The sequence below is a fragment of the Lissotriton helveticus genome, chromosome 6, assembly GCF_964261635.1.
Source record: "Lissotriton helveticus chromosome 6, aLisHel1.1, whole genome shotgun sequence".
NCBI lineage: Eukaryota > Metazoa > Chordata > Amphibia > Caudata > Salamandridae > Lissotriton > Lissotriton helveticus.
The window spans coordinates 147,043,469-147,065,933 of NC_136067.1; the positions used below are offsets into that span (position 1 = coordinate 147,043,469).

At 43.2% G+C, this 22,465-nt stretch overlaps 1 protein-coding gene across 1 annotated transcript in view; it reads left to right on the top strand.

The window, feature by feature from the left end:
• The window catches only part of PLB1 (phospholipase B1), a 552,393-nt gene that overhangs the window by 442,419 nt on the left and 87,509 nt on the right, over window positions 1-22,465 (top strand). Inside the window, exons 43-46 of the mRNA XM_078647360.1 lie at window positions 2,737-2,814; window positions 3,352-3,412; window positions 9,999-10,057; window positions 13,440-13,507. Coding sequence (XP_078503486.1) covers window positions 2,737-2,814; window positions 3,352-3,412; window positions 9,999-10,057; window positions 13,440-13,507 — 266 coding nt within the window. The remainder of the gene's footprint in view (window positions 1-2,736; window positions 2,815-3,351; window positions 3,413-9,998; window positions 10,058-13,439; window positions 13,508-22,465) is intronic.

The following is a 22,465-nucleotide window of genomic DNA, read 5'->3' on the forward strand; positions in this document are numbered from 1 at the left end:
TAATCTATCCATCATTTTCCCAACTACCCAGCAACACATTCATCTTTTCATGTGTCCATCGACCCAGAACCTCACCCATTCATCCATAATTTCTCTTACATCAAGCCTATCTCCCTTCATTCATCCATCCATCCATGCATTCATGCGTATACTCTACCATCCATCTACCCTTCTGTCATTTGACCCGTCCCTCTACCCTTCCATAACTGCATTCTTTCACCAATCCTTGCTTCACATCACCTTTTTTTCTTCCCCTTCACTTTTCCTTTCATCATTTCTTGCGTTCATTCTCCTTCCTTTATTTCACCTTTCCTTCAGCCTTCTCGCCTTTCATGCTGTCTTTCTTTTATACCACGTTCCTTACATCCTTACATCCTGCCTATATTTTGCCTTTCATTCCTTCCTTACTTTCACATTTCCTTCCTTTAACCTTACTCTTCTTTCCTTCAACCCCCCTTTACTTCACTCATACTTCCTTTCAGCCTTAGTGCCTGATTTAGATCTTGACAGACAGGTTACTCCATCACAACAGTGATGGATATAAATCCCAAAGAATATAATAAGATTTATATTTCGTGTACAGGATATCCATCACCGTTGTGACGGAGTAACTCGTCCACCAAGATATAAATCCTTACTTCATTACATTTTAACATACTTTCATCCTTTCTTATGTTCATCTTTCCTTCCTTTCACTTTCCTTCCCCTTACCCATATTCCCAAGCATGCTTCCTGCCGGGCTTCCTTCCTTTAGCATTTCCTTTTTTCCACCTTTCCCGCCTTCATCCCACTACTGGTAACCCATTGGGCACTGATAAGCCACACCTCCCGAGGCAACAGACAACGACGAGTGGGGAGGAGGGACACAACATACAATGACGAGGGAGAATAACATTTAAAAAAAAGGAAAACTTACCTTGCGCTCGCCGCCGCCCCCCAAAAAGTGCCGCCCAGAGCGGACCGCCCCCCAACCCACCATCCCACCCCTCCCAGCTATGCCACTGACCTTGTGGGCACTGAGCTTGACAGCACCTTCATTCCCAGACTGCGAGTAAACCTTGGTAGTGCAAAGCCTGAATTCACAGAGGTATCCTTGAATCTTTTCACTACGATGCAGTGGGTGTTGGGCAGAGAGGCATTGGTAATCGTTTAGATTAGGCCTGTTTCTGTTCCCATTAAAGGGACCCCTTTTTTAACTTCATCTGGGCCCAATTGTCAAAGCCATTTGCGCACTTAAGTGCAACATAACTGCAATACCTGGGTTTACATTCAGGAGTGGTAGGATTGCGCCCTTGTATATGGGCTTTGCTCACACAGAAGCTCTGTCAATATTGATTACTGTTAGAGAGCTCAGATTTGGGCTTGTGGGGTTCCTGGTTGGACCTAACAGCAACAGTTAGTAAACACCTAAAACCTCACAGGTTTGTTGTTAGTTACTAAACATTTGCAAGCTTTGTCTATCCTGAAAACATTTACTAGACTAGACTAGAGTTCAAGAAGATCCATTTTCATGGTGAGAGCTTCGGGAGGAAATACCTCCAAAAATGAGTTAGGGTTTCTTCACTGGTAGAAATATTTCACCTTGAATAAACAAAAAATAAATAAAGTACAAATAACTTTGGCGTGATACGTAAACAGTTATGCGGTTGGGTGCTCATGGATAGCTACTACCTATGAAGATACCCATGAACCTATGTAGATATCCATGAATACACCTTGAATTCTATCAGACTGCCATAAAAGTCACCAATTTAATCCTAGTATAGGTGTAAGACTACCAGAGTGACTTTCAAGCTATTTATTTCTTCAGTTGGATTCACTGTCACTACTTTATACTTTCACCTCGCCTACCATTTCTATATAAACATGATGAACTTTAATGGATTTCTAATGAAAATTGTCAAGGTTCTGCAATAACACTATGGGGCCGATTACAATGTCAGTGGGAAAGGCTCTGCACGGCATTCGATATGTCCGAATCCTACTCGGAACCCACTTTTCTGACCAACTCAGAAACATTTTGGACCGACCGATTAGGATGTTCTCGGTCGGAAGGGAATCCGTTTGGTCATTCCGAATTGGTTCCGACTGGCATTCAGAGACTCCGAGTAGGTCAGAGCCGACTCATAGAGCTCTATGGGCCACCTTTCCAATAGAGCAATTACGATGTCGGATTCGGACAGCCGTTCGGAATCAGTTTGTCCGAGGCAGATCGTGTCGGAATCTGACTTTGGGGGTCAGTTACAGTCCCCTGTCCACCCGGAGTCCTCCGATTGGGGTCCGTGGGAATATCCATGGGTCCCCTCTATCCAACTATGCACATTGTGGCAGGCACCATGGGGTGCCCGCCACAGGGTGCAAAGTTTTCCGCAACCACCTCTTTCTTCAATTGGAGCCTATGTTGTCAGTCAGAACACAGGCTCCCATTAAAGTCAATGAGAGTCCGACGAACAGTGTTTGGAAACATCTTAATCGGTCGGTCGCACTCCCCAAATCCAAATCCGATTCGGTCGGGAACCATTCTGACACTGGGCATTCTGACCGACATTGTAATGTGGCCCTAAATGTTATCAGGTGCAGCTTTTCACAACACTTAGCTTCACAAGTGTTGGCGCAGAGAGCACTCATACTGGTCATTTGTTTCTTTAACCATCTTCTTCACGTCTCTATGCCAATGCTGTACCTCTTTGTTTCAATTACTCCTTAATGTATTATTGTTCATTCTTCTTCTTAAAGGCAGAACCATTCTTGAGAACGTATAAAAACAGCAATTACTCATACCCAGGGCCGCCTCCCACCCAGAAGCCTATTGAGGTAAGTATATTCTACTCTCTCTACAACTGCAAGTCTTCCTCACTGCTCTTAACCTCAATTAAAATTTTTATTTATTTGGTTCATCCGTGTTTCTCTGATCCTGTTACCAGCATGGCTTCACACAAATCAATATTTAGGAATGCAATGGTTTTACATTTTCTCACCGATTAGTTGCACTAGTCATCATGGGTAAACTTATTTCATCATAAACAATAGTTTCAACATGAGTGTGAGTATCCATGCATTCACAAAAATGCATACTCATATTTATAATTTTGCATACCTCCAAAAGTATAAATTAACAAAAGCTTGTTCACCTCCCATGCCTACTGCTTATATACCTTCAGCTACTGATAGTACTCATTCGCCTGATGCGGCATGGAAATCCATGAGTCCAGCACAATACTTGGGCGGCATCGCAAAGTAAGAGTTTTGAGTAGCCTGGATTATGACCACTCTAAAATGGCCAACTTCAGATGCAAGCAAAAGGTATTTTGATCCTCCTTCATACTGTACTCTTTTTTCCTTTCTTGAAAGAACTGGGGAAGTGACCTGATGTGTTCTGAAAGTGGTCCATCACCCAAGATTCCCACATCAGGTAAGAGCAGCTGCTGCCTGCTTATTGTTTTTTTAAAGAATGAATGAACGAGTCATGGTCTGGCAGAGTGCATCATGCTGTTGAATAGTTTTTACCCCCTACCCCTCAATAACCTGTTTCGAAGTATCAGTAATCGAGACATCATGCTTCTTCCAACAATTTGCATATATTTCTTGTTTTTACGGACTAAAAAAAATCTCCATGAGTGGCCCTGGACATCAACGCCATTCGTAGATTTCTAGGAGTATTCCTCGTCTGCTCTTACTCCTGTGGACTGTCCAGAGGCCACACAGCCCACAGAAGTAACTGCAGTGGAATTCTGCGTTAGCACAGCAAGATTTTGTTTTGTAATGTATTCTTCACCAGGAAGACTTTTTCCTGGTGCCGAAATCCCCACCCTAAGACCCGCTGCCCCATGCAAAAGGTTGTATGTCAATACAACGCGGTGTTTACACCGCACTACCATTACAACGCTGGTTTTACAACGCAAGTCGTTACCACGACTTGCGCTGTAGGGTGCTGGACTTAAGAATAGTAAGATTTACTATTCCAACACCAGCCTACATACAGTAGGGAAGGTGTTGGAATAGTAAATCTACTATTCCTTAGCCTAGAGCGCCCTCCAGCGCAAGTCGTGGTAACGACTTGCGTTGTAAAACCAGCGGTGTAATGGTAGTGCGGTGTAAACACCGCGTCGTAATGGATGTTCCCCCATGCAAAATGGGGTTGTCTGGTGTTTGTTACACTTAGATTTCACACTTGGGATCTAGGTCAGAGTTGGGGGAAGCATAAATGTTTTGCAGTTCGTGAAGAAAGCATTACGTCCTCCATTAAAGGATTCCCTTGCGGTGGAGAATGTTAATGCAAAGGGCAGTGCTTAATTTGCTTAATTTGCACTTCTGGGTGCAGATGGGGGCCACCAGCACTCATATTTGGCGACTGACACTTATTTTTCCTCATCAGATACTGACCACGAGCAAGAGAAGAAAAAAACATCCAAAGGGAAGAGATGTAGGGAGAGAAAAATAGGAAAAATGTTGAGGAGGAAGAAAGCAGTAAACTGCTCGAGTGAGATAAAGAGGAGGGTGTGTCTTATACTGTATGGAGGGGCTATGAGGTTGATTCAAGACTATGCAACCTTCGTCTGTGGTGCGCCAACTTGGCTGGAGTTTCCGAGAAGAGCTTTGGGCACTGGCCCTCGTTCTATTACAACAAGTGCTGGCAAAGGTAATTCCACCAGCCCATTCTCCATCATAGGAGAAGCATAAAAAAGATGGATTTAGAACTTCTCAACTCTAAACCAGTACATGAACCAGCATTTTGGTTGCTGTACTCCCAATAGGAATCCGTCTTAATAACTTTAAATAGAAGTGGGACGATAAGATAATAATAATAATTCGTTGTTTATCACCTGATCAGAGCCAAGCACCAAGATTTGATCTTCTGGGTCGATACAAGTTCAGTCAATAGCCGCATTCTGATAGAATGCATTACTTTTGTTCAAAGTTTTCAGGAGAAACTCAGTTCTATTTAGGTTTAGGCTAAGACATGTTTGCCAAAGTCATTTCTGTATCCTGAGGAATATCTGTTCGATATGACGGAGCATTACTATTCAACCAAAATACCACCTGGGTCTCATCCACCTCAATGGAAGTTGGCTCCCAACCACTGTAATGGAGAAGCTAACCGTAGATATTAAAACGGAGCAGTTCATGAACTTCATATATGGATATATTCCCAATGAATGGTCCTCAAATGGGAAGTATTTTTATCTGCATAGAATTGTCCCCCTGTTGAAAATGAACTGAACCCTGTCTTTGGCTTCAGGCACCCCACCCACTTACTCTGCACAGCAATAAAGAGTGGACTAGGATCTGGGATGCAGCGCACAATTCTAATATTAGTAGGTTTCCTTGTCTACGGTGTTGTAAGTAACTGATTCAATATCAGAAAAACACTTTTGTCTCTCTACTTGAGCGGAAAGCAGAATTTCCAGTCCCTTAAATCCCCTGAAGTTGGATAGAAGACCCTTCCCAGACAGTGAAGATTCATTTTGCCCAACAATCAGTTTCACCACAATATAATTGATGTTTTTTTTTCTTAATTAAAGTAGTAAAGTGCCAACGATTACAGCCAGCATTGTGTTGACTCCTCAACAAGGTGTTCGCTCAAACCATAGTGCACCCCATCCCCCACCAGCACCCACCACCACGCTAGACGATAAGTGAAGCATTTAAGATTATGTCCACTTGGACAAACTCAAACTTGCAGATGGCATCTCTTATGCAACCAAACCCTGGGCACGCTCCTTCTTTCTAAATACATCCACTCCAGTCTTTAAAAATGCTGTAACTGCATCATTATCATAGGGCCAGGTGCAAGTCTGAGAAAGTGTCTTCTTGGACATAGGATAAAGACAAGCATAATCCCGCTTTGTTGCCTTAACCTGACCTGTCTACAGCATTTGGTACTGTGGACCCTTGGATTCTTAGTGCCGCCTCTCTTCCTCTAAAGCAGAGTTCTCCAAAGTCGGTCCAGGAGGTTCGGATCCATGCCAGATTTTTAGCATATCCCCATTAAGATAAATGTAGTTATCTTGAAAATCTGGCATGGGTCTTGCCATGCAGGACCGACTTTGGAGAACCCTGCTCTAGCAGGAGGAAATCCAAACTGAAAGACATTGAGTAGGGGGTACTGTACTGGGCGGACAGATAGTATGGTATTTATCACAGTTTTTCTGCTGAACAAGAGGGCCACAACAAAGGTCTTCAGTTATCAAAGGACTCTGCATCTGCATACTGCTTCCTAGTAGAGTAGTGATCAGCGCATGTTCGCTTTGATGGTAGACCCCCACCCATTGAATTAATGGACATGGAATAAGTAATGGTAATGAGGAGGAGATTAGTGGACTTTTAAACTTCAGATTTCATTGCATAGGGAAATAGGGTCATAAAGAACTCTGCAATGCTGGCACTTTCAGCCTAGAGTGAGATGATATTGTCATGCAAGGCAGCCAAGAGGCCATGCACAGTCCTTCTGACTTAGGTAATCCTTAAAGACAGTAACGAGGTGGCAATTATCTCATATTAGAACATTAGAATGTTGAGAGCTCCATTGCACACACTGGAGGAGCTCCAGGCTTCAAATGGCTGGTAGAACCTCGGAGCATCAGCATTCCAATGTTTAACAAAGGCCTCACAGAGCCCGAGGGGATTTGAAACCCCTCAGACTATGTGAGGCCTTTGTTTTACAAATAAAAACATTCTGCGCTCCAGGGGCAGAATGTTCTAATAGCCTTAGAGCCCTCTGTAGCGGGCTCTACCAGCTATAAAAGGCCCACTCCCTTGTTAAAGGCTCTCGCCTTTGGTTCGGGCCTTTAATGACCGGTAGGGCCCACTACGGTGGGCTCGAAGGCTATATTAGAATATTGGAATGTTGGGAGCTCCATTGAAGACAATGGAGCGCTCCAAGCTTCTAATGCCTGTCAAATGCCCAGAGCTCCAACATTCCAATATTTCTCGTTCACAGCTGTTGCTGTGAACAAAGGCCTCATGGAGGACGAGGGGGATTTAAATCCCCTTGGGCTCACTTTAGGCCTTTGTTTTGTTTGTTCGAACATTCTGCCCTCTAGTGGCAGAATGTTCAAATAGCCTTTTAGTCCCCATAGCTCGCTATACCAGTCATTATAGACCCACTCCCTTGCTACAGGCCCCCGCCTTCTGCTCTGGCCTTTAATGCCGGAGCAGACCTTTAATGGCCGGTAGCCCAATCAGGTGGGCTATAAGGCTATACCAGACCGTGTTCTGTGATCATGATGTTTCTTTCTGATAACCATGTCTGAAACTACGCTTTTCATTATTGATGATTAAGCAGTACCCCCAGTTATTAAGGGAGCAGGTCTTGTGATCATCTGGAAGGTTTGGTTTTAGGTAGAGGTCCATTGTTTCCCTGTCACCAAAGTCTCCCCAATGGTGGCCATGCACCTGCTATGGTGAATTCCTTCCAAAATTGTCAGCCCTACAACAGTTTACGAGTCCCGCAGAGGTTAAAGAAGCTACTGGCAAAGAACATTTCAAATAAATTCTCCCTACAGCCCCTCACTGGAAAACCAATTCTGATTGTCCGGCTTTGATAGCAATACAGCCATGCTGAAGAAGAAACAAAGGAACAGATTTAATAAGGGTTTGCACCATCGCAAAGTGGCACAAAGCAAGGCCTTTGTGATTAGTTTCCAGCGTAAAATGTTTTTTGTGCTGCAACGGTGTCCTTTTCTCAGGACAAAAAGACCTTTGGGCTGCTTTGTGGCACTTTGCACCAACGGGGGGTTATTTGGGCAGATGAGCAACACAAATACCTATCGGTTTTGATTGCAAAGCTCAACCTACTAAGATAGCCAGACCAGGCTTTGGGTCATAAACTAATTTCTCCCATGAAGAAGTTGTTAGAAAAGTAGAACTGTTCACATTCCTCAAAAAATTTCTCACTGCATATGCGCTGAAGTGCACAGCACGTATTTAGCGCGTGGGATCCTTCTGAAATGAATTTTAACTGCAAGGGTATAATTCATGTGCAGATCCTATGCCAGACAGGGCACACTCCCCACTAATCCATGGGGTAAGGCTGTGCTATGAGCCAGGCAGCCTTTAAAACACCAGAGCAGAGCAGGGGATGACAGGAGCAGATGAGGCTGTGCACTGCCCTCTCTCTAGTGAACACAACAGATTTGGTAGCTGCACTGCATTGCATTAAAAATAAATAATTTTGCCCCAAAGTTCTACCTGCCTTTTGCTGTGCTCTTTCAGCTACACAGACAGGACTGATTTGCACACCCTGAATGCAGGTTCAGGCGTTGCGTACACCCAATGGTTTGAGGCGATCTACGCAAACATTTTATGATCCCCTCAATTCTCTGATCTTTAGCAATGAATGGTTAGTTCATCCTAGTTGGGTTGAAAGAATTAAGTAGTGTAAATTTGCTCATAAACTCTCACAGAATCAAGCTGCCATATTTTCTTTAGTTAGGTGGTGTCAAGTATTTCCCCTGCTCGATGCCAATTTCACCATTAATTGACAGTCTTAACGCACTCTCAAAACTAACTGTGCATGGAGTAAAGAATTAGGAGGTGTCTCCAAGGAAGTCCTATCAGAACTGAGAACTTCTTCAAATCCAGTAATGCCAGTCTCAGCCTCATTTGAAAGGTTGTTTTTAGAATTGAGATGTGTGTGTGTTAGAAATACAGAGGTTCTCTGCGCTCAACCCAAAAATTGCATTTGCATTTCTAAATATTGTACTCCTAATGCTGTTGTCATACTCATAGACTTATGCGGGGCCCACTGATGCTTGGTATGATTGATTGATTGATTGATTCGATATTTATATAGCGCTGACTGTCGCCCTACGGGCATCCTGGCGCTTCTGACTGAAGATAGGGACCTAAATGGAAAAAGGCATAGCCGAAAGTATAGGGGGCAGAGAACTAAGTTTTAGGGAAGAGCCAGGTTTTAAGACTCTTCTGGAATTCTGATAGAGTAGCTGCTAGTCTCAAGTTCAGGGGGAGTTTGTTCCAGAGGCGTGCACCCAAATCGCTGAAAGCTCTCCCTCCTGCTCCGGCCCGTTTGACCTTAGAGACTGCCAGAAGGCCAGCACTGGAGGAGCGAAGGTGCCTCTTAGGTTGGTACCACCTGAGCTTTTCCTGCAGGGGGATAGGTCCTAACTTATGCACTGCTCGGAAGACCAGACATAAAGATTTAAACTGGACCCTTTTCTTAAGGGGGAGCCAGTGCAGCTCTCTCAGAGGCGTGGTGGAAGATGAGCTTCGCGGTCTGCTGAGTGCTAATTTCGCCGCTGTGGATTGTATTCTTTGCAGACCCTGAATGATATAGAGTGGGGCACCTGCATACAGGGAATTACAATAATCCAGCACGCTTAGCACGGTGCTCCTTACCACCAATGATCGTGACTCAGTAGGTAGTAGCGGAAGTATTTTCCGTAACAGCCTAATTAACGAGAGACATACATTAGTGGTCTTAGTAGCATGGGACTTCATCTGGAGGTTGTCATCGATTAAAACCCCCAGGTAGCGTACCTTCTTAACCGGCAGTATAGATTCCCCCTTAGGGGTGAGTTTAAATTCGCACGGTAGAGGTTTAAATATCCTTGAAGAGGAGCAGTACATCACTTTTTCCGCTGTTGTAGTAGTCATACTCAAGAAGAATAAACAGATAAATCCAAATATGTAATCCATTGGATCCATCGAGGTGAATAAATCTGCATTTCACCTAATGAAACATGATTGATTCAGTTTCAGGGTCTACTCCAGCATCTGTGCTTAAACTGCAGTAGCACACATCTGGAGTGTATCAAATGTGACACTGAAGAACCAAGCATTGATCCATCTTGACATTGTAGTATGAATTTTTGGTCAAGGGGTGTACTCAAGCGAATGCAGCTGGGCAGCTAAACTCTTGTGTCGATTCTTTTATGCATCTCTGTTGGAGACATTCTACTAGATGAATCCTCCATCGCATTCCTCGTCTTAAAACGGACGTGTCTCAGGAATCAGCAGCCATTCTTTTTCTTTTGCAGTTCATCAGCTCCGGCCGGCCGACATCAAGGTGATTGGAGCTCTTGGTGATTCTCTGACTGTAAGTAAGCCAATCACTGAAGGGGATCTGGGCTACAGTAGAAGGAAATAAAGATCTCATCTACATATCATTGCCAATAGTATACATGCAATGTACCTGGAGAAGATATAGATAGTGTCTTGTTGCTAAATTGCTGACCTTGCAACACAGAGTTCTGGCTTCCAAACACGGATTTGACACCTGAACCAAAATAATGTGAGTTTTGGCAAATCACTACTTCTTCCTGTGCCTGAAATATTAAATATGTAATACAACTGTTCAGTGTACTGTTTCTGCTATGTAGCCGTCTTCTCCTTCCCATCACATCCTGGTTTCTGTAATCCGCACTACCACACTATAATGTTCCACTAACTGTCCCACGTTGAAGGGTCTTTTGAGACAACACAAATGCTCTCTGTTAAATGCTCTTTCCCTCCTTCTATGTAGCTCTGTGCAGACATCAGCTACCTAAAATGATATTTCTAAAGAGGAGGATTGGTGGAAGGTAGGGTGGAAAGTAAATGTCTCATACACCTATTTGGCTAATTAATGCAGTCTTACTTACTTAGTGGGGCATTCGTGGCAGCATCTGCACGTGCACAACTCTGAAGAAAAGTGAGCATTTTAGAGAGAGATCAGACTATTGGCTAGCTCTGAAGGGTTTGGTGTCTCTTAATAAGGGATGAATTTGAGAAGAATGTTTTAATAGCTGTCCACAAGATGCACCTGTGCAACCCCACATTACTTTCTTATAGTATATTATAACCTAATATGTCTCTAAGTTTGAAAATGTTATAAACCCTTTATAAAATAACAGAGTTTCATTAAATTATTTTCAAAGTCTGAAAAGTGGTACGACTGAAATACAACCAAAGCCACTTCAGAAAGTCCAGACATCCTGGAACTGTTACATGGTACTCAGAGTAGGACTTTCATCCTTTTCAGATTGACACATGGTAAACACTAAAATCAGAAGCTCAAGCAGACATTAACAGAATCTAGCACGGCCTAACAGACACAACCCACATACTCTCACAAACCAAACACAGTCACCAACATGCCCTCACAGACCGATCAACAAGTCCGACCGCTGCCTCAGCTCTACAGACCTTTGCACTGGTGCCCTAGCGACATCGGAAAGCTGTCTGTCTGACCACATTCCACCAGTAATCACCAATAAGCAATCACAAAGCTGCTCTCAGATATTCTTATATCACTCAGCAACCCCTAAATACCTCTCAACATCCAGGTGTAACCCGTACTAGTTCCACCAATTGTTTCTCCACAGACCCTCAGGTAACTCTTACAGTAGTCAACATTCTGATATCATCACTTCTCAGCACACCTCACCTTATCCCCAAAGACCCACAGGTAAAAAGTAACTCACTGTAACACGATGACCTTCAGAAAACATTCACACAGTGCCAAAAGACCCTCACATAACGCTCAGAAGACATTCACAGAGGGGCCACAGATGTTCACACAGCTTTCAACAGACACAGACGTTCATATAGCAGTTAAAAGTCCACCATGCCCTCACATAGCTCCCACAGATCCATACCTGGCCAAAAACAAAACTTCACATAGTCCCAAAAAAACACCAGAAAATCAAATAGCCCCAGAAGGCTCTTAAGGCCAGATATAGTAAAATTGTATTTTGCGAGTCCCGAATAGCCAATGTTACCGATTTGCTATTATGGACTCGCAAAATGCAATGTATGTAGGATTCGAAATATAATTGCGAATCCTACGCATTCCTTATGTGCAATTCTCAAATTGCAAGCCGCAAATAAGGAATGGCTTCCCATTCATTTCTAGACAGAATTCTGCAAATCGGCCCGTTTGCGAACTGGAAAACGCTTGATACATCTGGCCCTTAGCTCCAAGATCCGGAGTCTATGCAAGATGGCGGACAAATAATTTATGAGGAGAGCCAGGGCAACTATCTATGGACAAAAATGGTTGGAATTTCACAAAGTGGTTGAGATCTCTACAGTAGTCATGACTGTGAAAGGAACATTGCGTTACTTAGAGAGGCTGGTGGCTTGGGGAGATGTAAAAGTGCTCAGGGAGTTAACTCCCTGCGCACATAATAAGAGGAAGGGCAATTAGCACCTGTTTACACCAAATAAAATATGGGCAGTAAGACTCAAAATATGGGCACTGGAGCACCCGCCCCCCATAATTTCTCCCAATCCAGGCGAATATGTATTACAGTCTTCTCTGTCAGTTTTACAATTTCATGCACCTATCACTCAACCTAAACAACCAGCAGTAGTTAGTGTTCTGAGAGTCCACCCAGGCCTGTCCTTCATGAAGCATTGGAGTGTGACAGGTGACACATTCAATCTGTGTTACCACATTTGTGTCCAGCACCTTACACAGAAATATAACTATACTCATCAAGAAGGATACACGGCCCTAAAATAATTTAGGAACAGCTTCATCAATAACAATAATACACATTAAAGACTGTTTGCCATTTTGTTTTTAGAACTTTGTTAAATACAGTGTGTTCATAGTTTATTGTATTGTGTGTTATTTTATTGGTATGCCTATTTTATTTTAATTGTTTTTTATGTATTTCTGTAAATTGCAACTTACTATTGTCAATGCAAAAATAAACTCACACGGTATCATAACAGCATACTATAAGGCAGTCATTCTCAATGTCATCCGTCTACAATGTAGTTGCTTTGCAGTTGATAGTTAAACCCCATTTTCATGCAATATACTCAATCGTTCTAGATAAACAGTGATAAGCAGAAATGACATATTTATGACAAAGTGCATTTTTCCACACTTTAGGTAAATGTAGAAAAACTAGAATCTCTCTGCATATTTCTACAATTCTGAGCTGCAGAGTTTTTTAAAATCTAACGTGCAATTAACTGATTCTAATGTCTTTTTGTAATAAATATCTAGCTTTTTAGGTGTGTTTTATTTCTCACTAGATATTCTAGTTGTGTTCTTCATGTTTGAAAACATCCTATCTCTTTCAGGTGACAGACCACCACATCAAGGTTTTGAGTGCTTTGTGAGAAGGGTTATTGTGTGTACATGCATTATAAGGAATACATTACTCCCTGCCATACAATATAAGTATATTGCAAGTCACCTCAGAATTATGTGACCTTAAAAAAAGAACCCTGCCTTCGGCCTTGTTCTCGTATATGGTCACGGAACTCCTCAGTGACTTGCAATATCCTTATAATGTACGGCAGAGGGTACTTTATCCTATATATATCTTATCACAGTGGTACACTGGAAAAAGTTGCAGGCATGTTTGCTTTAATAATAAATGCCACCTCAAGTGTGGCAAGGTGGTAGTGCAGCTCATCATCACTGAATAGTGCCTACTCTGTTAATAATCTATCAATCTTATCATATGTTTTACTTTCAGGCAGGCTTTGGCGCCAATGCAACAAACTTGTCTAATCTAAGGACAGAGTGGAGAGGGCTGTCATGGAGGTAAGTACACGCTCAATACACTGGATAAGTAAATCATTTCTAGAGCCTCACTGACAATGGTATAGGGACGAATCCGTGTCCGATGTGACGACTTAGCTTCAACAAAGTATCCAACATAGCCTAAACAGCCTTTATAGGCCACCATTATGAGCGGCCGCTCAATTCCCACAGTGCTGGTAATAGGTGTTACAAGCCCCCATTGGAAGTACAAGTGATAGAGATCGCAGGTCACCCGGCCAACAATTTTCACCATACACGTACCAGGCCCATAATTTTCCAATTTATCATATACATTAATCGGGTAACCTAACAACTCTACTACCAGCAACCCTGGTTCCTTCTTACTTATTTCTATTGTACCCGACTTACCAATCCACTGTGACGGGTACCTATGATCCATAATGGATCAGGGAGCTAGCTGTAAAAGAAAGGCAGGCAAAATACAAAACCCAACTTATTTCTATTTTGCATTAAATGATCACAGACAACTGGGAAGTTTTAAAAGTTTATCTAGGAATCAGATTCGGAAATCATCAAGTTTACAGTTAAAAGGCAGTCAATAATTAAGATAACGAAAAGAACATAACCATAGAGGAACAGTGTCAGGGCAACCATTTATGAGTCTATAAAAAGGTTATAACAATGCGATCTACTAAATGGATTTTAGAAATTTGGATCACGATCTAGACTTTACTGTGTGTGTGGGGAGAGGTGTGGCGCCGCAGCCAGGGCGACTGACGCTGGAATCTGGGGATCAGGGTTCGATCCCCGGTTCCGGCGGCAGGTTAGCCCAGCACCATGTGACTCTGGGCAATAGCTTGCTTAATCTTCCCGACGGCCCCCAGCGCCTAGAGACCCTTACGGGTGATTGTGCGCTTTACAAATGTGGATTATTATTATTATTACTGTTTGGGAAAAATACTGCAAGGTAAGGATTGGAAAACCTATACATCTATAGGAGGGGGAAAAAATGGAACACGCTATAGTTCTAGCATCTTTACGTAAAATCAGATTTCAGGAGAAATTTATATACCACAGTTATGTTTCATAAACAGAATGGAGAGAATGTGTTCTAAAAGGTAGGGAAACATAGGATCATGCTAAGGAAATATACTGTATGACCTTTATAATAGGTTGCGGAAAGCATGGAAATTAACATATGCAAAGAAATGTCTTTATTAAAGCAAAGACAGGAAAATAGAAGGTGCAGTATAGAGTTTTGCACAATATTTACCTAGAAAGGTGTGCAGACCAACCCTGGCCACGGATCAGTCAAGGACAGGAAATACCCCAAGGAAGGACAGTCATCTATGGGACAGCCGGTGCAGATTGGACACCCCAGGATAGGACAGGAAAACCAGATTAGGATCAGGACAGGACCACCAAGGTACGACCAGCACCCGCAGTTCGGAAGCAACGCCTGCGCTCCACCCTCTCTGCAGCTATCAGTCAGAACCCCGATTGGGTTAGCGAACTCCCCAGTAAAGTGCTCCGCCAGCACTTAAGGTTTAGTAAAACCTTAGAGTCTATGGTCAAATTCGGACAGAGTGCTTCGCAGCGCTCTGTATTCAGTCACCTATTGAGTGCGTTGGGTCAGTGACAGGTCAGCTATTCAGACAAGTCGGACAAATTCTCTAGCTAAACCTAGGCTAGTTATACTGTTTTCGGGTCAGTGTACCACCCCCAAATGTTGCAAGTGTCAGAATCCCCAATTTCGATTGGTCCCCAGGTAGGAAAGGTCAACACACCAATCAGAACAAACTTCATACTTGCTCGTATTTGCATGTTATGGAACCGCCTAGCAGATTTGGGGTTCCCATGACCTATTCTGCAGAATACAATAGGAAAATATACAATTGTATCGAGTTAAGGACAGTTTAGCTCCATCCTTCTGGGTCAGAGGTTGTTTTCTCAGGAGCATCTTGACTGTGACTGCCAGCTGGCTCAAGGTTGCTTTCTCCCTGGCTGCGCGACATGCGCAGTAGGGACCTTCAAGATGGTTCACGTCTCACTCCGACCCCCCATTTATCGCAGTGCATGAAAAGTAAGCGAAAACAAATTAAACATAGGAAATAAATGTTTTTACTACATATCATGAGTAGCTACTTTATATTTCTTACTATAAAAATATACTATGCTATTATGAATTAGTGCAACAGACAATAACACGAGAGCATCTGCGCAAGCTTCACCATGTGAGTTTTCAGACAGCCATTTTAGAGGCGAATAAGCATGCGCACATTTTCCCACCAGAACTGCAACTACGTCACGTCACGTGAGTGTGACTAACGCATGCGCAGTAGAAAATTCCCAAGCGGCGGCCATATTAAGACAAGGGTTATTCGTATTAGTAAAACACATAGGCAAGCATCACTAAGATACATGCATATCCAAAATAAAGGAAATTAGTAAAACATACGAGTTGTATTACAGGATTATAAATTATTCAAGGTTCTTGACTCAAGCAAGTCGCATAATATGCGAAATCTTGCTCTATCACAAGATCCGCAACAACACTGTATTTTCAGTATATTTCACCTGGATATTTCAGCTGCTGAATCAGGGAATGGGGTCTAGAACTACCAGTCACTCAATAAATCTTCATTTCTGAAGGTGCTCTAGGGGTACACCTATTATTACCCAGCAACTCCACTGACCTGGAGTTATTGATGCCCCTGGTATTGTTAACTCTGTGTGCTGAGTTACCAGACAAATTCCAGGGATCTCATAATGAGGCTGTATGTTGGCTGTCAAGAGGGGCTCAATAGAGATGAATCAAGACCACATTGCTTAAGCCCCCGTATAGCGCACAGAGCAGTTCCATCATGTCCAATATAGCCTAATATGCCACAAACATCATTCTCACAAATGAGAAATCTGTGTGTCATGTAGCTAGTTATACCAATCTGAGACTATTTCCAATATTTTAGCAAGAGATGTCCAAGCAATCTGTTGACCGTCCCAGACAATTTTGTCTTTGACACTAGAATCATGTCCTGGAAACCCAATGATTTCAAAATGTGCCTCCAACCTATCTTTCTTATATACCTTAAAAAAGAAACCTAACTCATCTATTGATTAACCTGTCGTCACAACTTCCACCTTCTCCATTCTGCCACAGACAACGTTGCTCACGTACATTATTCCTCCTATCATGAAGTCCCCTGTTCATCGTGCTCCTGTCACGGCTCTATACCTTATCCTGCCTCTCTCCACAATATTATGTTCACTCCCTAAAATAGTGCTCTAAGGAGCCTAGATGTTAAACAGAACAAGTCTTCCCTCTGATGCTGCTCCTCCAATCATATTTCACCTATTATACCTCTATTGTATTGTACTTGTCTGACTTTGATCAAAACAATGCCCTCCCCTCGTCTATATTTTCATTTTAAAAGGGTTGGCTCCAATTAGCTGTATGACTGCTGTGAGTTTATAAAATAATTTCTCTTTGCTCCTCCTGAAATGAATGTATTTTTTCCCTTCATAACCACTATAAAGCGCGTTGACACCCACTTTGAGGGTATGTTTCCTGGTACATGAAGAACTCAATAAATAAAAAAATAATAGATGATCCAATGCATGTCAATGTTTGTACACCAAGTAAGTTACACTACACAGGTCAATACAAGAACCTGGACACCCTACACATACTAGAAGAACCTTCAGACTGTAGCCTGTGATAGAAACATTGGAATGGCATCAAAGCCACCTCTGACACATGGCTGTGCTGATGGTAGACTATGTGCTGTGCAGATGTCAGTAGCATAGCACAATGATGTCCAATGTGATGTCAGCAGAGGCCTCCTTGTAGGGTATAGCATGTCCAAGTCCTCTCGCCTTTATCAAACCACCATCGCCTGCTTCTTCTGTCCCACCTCGTTCATCTGACCTACGGGTACAACTCACAGAGTGCTTAGGTCTGTAACACAAAAGATCAAGGCTGACTCAACGCCATCTAGAAACAAAACCGGAACTGACATAAGGAGAGAAGAGGGCACCATCAAGACATGGTGCAAAGTTAGTACATTTGGCCTGATAAGTGCATTATTTCTGTGTATGGGGAGCACTGTAGGATTCGCCCTGGAGTCCTGAAAATCATTGTACACTTCCGGTGTAGGACATAAGCTGAAGACAAAAACTCTTCATAGATTGTTCTAGACAGTGCTTAATTTGTAAAAACAAATGTGTGCCTGGGCTCTCGTCAGGAGGCTACTACAGTTTGCCCCACATGTTTTCCCTGCCAGGGCTGTCAATGATGGTACCAACACAGCTACTAATTGTCACACTCCTACAAGTGTGACAGTTCAGACTATTTCAGGCCCCCAAAGCTATAAGAATGACTTGGGTGGCAGGTAATAGTCATTTTTGATGTATATTGAATTAATAGATAGCGCCACCTTGTGGCAGACTGTCACAAGCCCGGTGTTGACAATTAAGTGCTGGTGCTGAGCACCGGAAACCACCGGCTCAAATTAAGCACTGGTTCTAGAATATGAATATGAAGACAATGGCCCAGCAATGTGGATCCACATGTGCCAAAAAGATGGTGACAAAGTAATCCACTCCATTTTTACAGCACAGTTGGAAAGATAGTCCTTGGGAATGTTTCTTTGTCTTAGGGTGGGGGCGTAGGATCTTCATTATACATGACCTGGGCTGCCCATGGAAACCGCTTCCAGTTGGTTTCTTTAGTCCGCCTTTTAGCCGCATAACACTGTCTAGTGGCTATGTCATTCTGCAATTTCTGAGAACTACCACAAGGTGCAACAAGATTAGGTGCCAAGCTCAAGAAACAGCAAAAATGACAGAGAATAAATACAGAGTCTTGATTCAAGGTGACCATAATTCACATAAACTCAATTAATTTTGCATGCCCACCTATGGGCTGGCAAGGTGTGAAGAAGTTTAGCATCAGGTGTGGGCTGGCCATAAGGGACACAGGGAAAACCTTGGTGGGCTGAGAAACAGTGGACTGCTATCAGGGTTGCCTGGACAGAGGTTTCATCAGTTATCCAGCCAGACAAACAGCCAAGCAGGAACGGAGACAATATTATTTTGTACAGATATTTAATTTGTCCACAAGACTAATTCTCCTGCAGAGGGTCTGTCTGATTCGCTACACTAATAGCTTACGGGGCTGGTATGAAGGGTTCCAGGACTGCTTTCAGGTCCCAGGCTACGTGCACAAAATAAACTTCACATAAATCAGAGGAAAGGGAAGAAGGCAAAGAAAACTTAAAAGTCAGGTGAAAAGAACAAAAACTGATGGATGGATGTTGGAACGATGCAGGTATTTTTGCCGCAACTTGGTCCGAATGCGTCTTTACAACACGTTCCATCACCCTGCAAGTCGTTAAAACGACTTGCCTTAGGGAAAGTATTGGAATTGGAACAGTATAATTTACTATTCTATTATTCTACTATTTACTATGCAGCTTATTTTCCCCCTTGACACCTCTGTAGATTGTAAGGACTTTGTTAAAAAGTCCATGCTATATGTCAAAACTTGGATGAATGAAAATCATCTAAAGCTAAACTCAGAAAAAACTGAGATCATTGTCCCCCACAGTAAATTTGAATGTTGGACTCCATCCTATTGGCCCCCTGAGCTAGGTGAGGCACCCATTCCTAAATCCACTATAAAAAGCCTTGGTCTTCATATCGATGCTGACCTTTCTATGTGCACTCAAATTGGTTCAGTGACATCTGCGTGTTTTGCCCAACTGCGCAAATTGCGCAAAATCAGATGTTTCTTCAGTAAGGAAGCCATTACTCAAATTGCCATCGCCCTCATCCTCTCTAAAATCGATTATGGAAATGTCCTATACATTGGACTTCCACAATTCCAGAGACATCGCTTGCAGATGATTCAGAATCAAGCGGCCAGAATCATCTTTCTTACGGATAGGCATTGCCACATCACCCCTCTGCTCAGAGATCTTCATTGGCTGCCAGTGGAACAATGAGCCTTGTTTAAGGCAGGTTGCACTCTCTTTAAAGCCACCCAAAATACTGGTCCTAGTTTTATTGTATCTTTGATCAATAAATATCTACCAAAGCGCACTCTGAGATCCTCACACCAGAACCTTCTGACGGTACCTAGAATCCGTCGCAAACGTATCGGCGGGACCAGGTTCTCTTTCCTGGGTCCTAAGATCTGGAACTCCTTTCCTGCTTTCTGAGGCGTGAAGAAGATTACCTGCGGTTCAAAAGGCTGTTGAAAACTTGGCTCTTCACTATGGCCTATAACTAGCTGTCTCTGGCATAACATTGCATTTATCCTCTCACTTCTATAGCGCCAAAGAACCTGTCGGTGTATGTTGCGCTCTATAAGTCCCCATGTAACATAACATAACATAACTATTCCAACTCCAGTTTGTGCAACAATGGGGAAAGTGTAGGACTTAAAGTCCAATATTCAATCCGACAACGCTCCCCTTAAGGCAAGGTGTTGTAAATAAGGGTGGGTGCAAAATCCGTTCCACTCGCGTATTTTGCGGATTTTTCGGCAATTTCGCGATCCGCGAATCGTGCGAAATTGCCGAAAAATCCACAAATCCGCTTGCGGGCGGATTTTTTTTTTTTTTGCAGTAGAGGGTGGCATCTTCGTGGAGAAATATGCAGGCAGGACTCATTCTGGCACGATACTCCTGTCACAAAAATTAAACCTCAACAGGAAGCACTTACAGATATACATAAAGCAGGTGCCCGAGTTGAAGCTCAAATTTAGTCACGCATTATAATCAGTCCAAACAACCAGTGAGCATGGTAGAGACTAGGCAGGTGTGATTCCTCCCCATATCTACCGCCTACAATTAGATGTAATCCTTGATGGAGGTTTTTGCAGCCACGAGTTTCTCGAGCGCAATCCCCGTGTACTTCCTGTGACCAGGAGGCTGTTTCCTTCTCATCTGCTGCTCTGATCTGTCTCTGACCCTTTATAAATAAGAGGCATGTGAACTCGCATTGAAGCCCCGCCCGTTTGGCCCCACACACACTAGGGTATGCAACTCCAAGTCGATTAATGTCAACGCATCAGGGCCCCCAGTCAGGGCATGCCAATGATCACAGAGGGGATGGGATGAGGGTCACGTCATGCCAAAGGGATTCCGCAGCGGCTCCAGGCACCGTTTTTCAGGCCCAATGTGAGAGTGTCCCTCGCGGGTCCTGGTGGCACGCACAAGTTGCAGGTAGGGGTCCACTTGCAGAGCAGCAGCGGGGCAAGCTACCTCTGGGGTGCTTCACCATCTTCACTCACCGCCAATCCTCTCCAAGCACTGGTGTGAGAGCGCTGGAACTATCTAGCCAGAGCAGCAGGTGCCATTTGTCTGCTCGGTCACATTGGAGGAGGCTCAGAGTTGGGCTCTCCCCAAGGGGAACTCGTTGTCAATCTCCAGAATGCTGTCCCACCAACCATTCAAAAAATACAACAGGGGTCACACCACACCATTTTCTCCGGCATGGTGTGCTTTTTAGGGGGATTGAAGGGGCTCGATCATGGAGCTCAGGGGAGACACATGCTGGTTGGTCTTCCTGGCCACGCTCAGCGCACAATGCCATTTCTTTTAGTTTTGGAGCACCTATAGACATAAAATATAAATCAATGTAGGAAACCTAAACACTTTGCGCCCTTTCCTCACAATGATGGGCTCACTCGAGGGACCTCTGCACCTTTCGGCGCTGTGGCAAAATTTCAGACACACGTGGTCACTGGAGACAACTCTTCTGGCCCTTTACGCAGCTGTAGTGTAGCAAAAGCACTATACATTTACCCAACGAGGTAGCACTTACTGATTAGACGGTAGAAAGTACTCCAGTTGAGTAGAGGTATGGCACAACACGGTGGCATCTTCATGACTAAATAAGCAGGCAGGACCCATTCTGGTACGATGCTCCTGTCACAAAAATTAAACCTCAACAGGAAGCACTTACAGATATACATAAAGCAGGTGCCTGAGTTGAAGCTCAAATTCAGTAACGCATTATAATCAGCCCAAACAACTAGTGAGCATGGTCAAGACTAGGCAGGTGTGCTTCCTCCCCATATCTACTGCCTACAATGTCACATTATTGCAAATGGCAAAAACATCCGCAAACTCATGAATTTTTTTGCCATTTCGCACGAATTCGCGGACCGCGGGTCCGCAAAATTCGCCCGTACTTAGTTGTAACGACTTGAATGGTAAATGAACACGTTGTAAAGATGTGTTCATGGTTCGACAAAATATACAACAATCAACCCCGTACCAGATTATTAACATCCTTCATTAATTAACAATAAATAATGTCCCACAGAGGGGCAGTTAATTTCTTTTATTTTCAAACGGTAAAAATATGTTATCTTTTTTTTTGTCTTTTGTTTAATATATATTATTTATCACACACAGCAAGTTAAACATACACAATATTATTTGAAATTCATATCCGACATGGGAGCCTTGATCTAATAGGGAGAAAACCATATCATTTCGGTACATGTCTCCACAAAAAACATCAACAGACCAAAGAAAGAACAAATAATCAAAACTAACAGCGTTACAATATACTCCAACTAAGGACACAATTTCATATCGCGCAAAATATTTAAAGATTACAATACAAAACCAGCACAATTGCGCCCATGTTTCGAACCATGTTGTAAAGGAACAGCCTGGTTCGAGCTGCGGAGTAAAGGGTGTTTCCCACAACGGAAAGGGTTCTGGGAGGCTTGTGGTGAATTACCCGCCACAAAAAGAAGGAATGAGCTAGACGGACGAAAAAAGATTCTAGCATTTCCCCGAGCATGATTTCGAGACTGAAGTGTCTTTTATTTAAATATGATAACATATAACTGAGTGTGACAGGCCAGGAATCCTTGGCTGTTACCTCAGCAGTGGCACACAGAGTTGTTGTGTAAGTGGCAAGTGAAGCCACTTCCTGCACAAGTTCTGCCACTGAAGCTGTGCAGTCACTACAAAG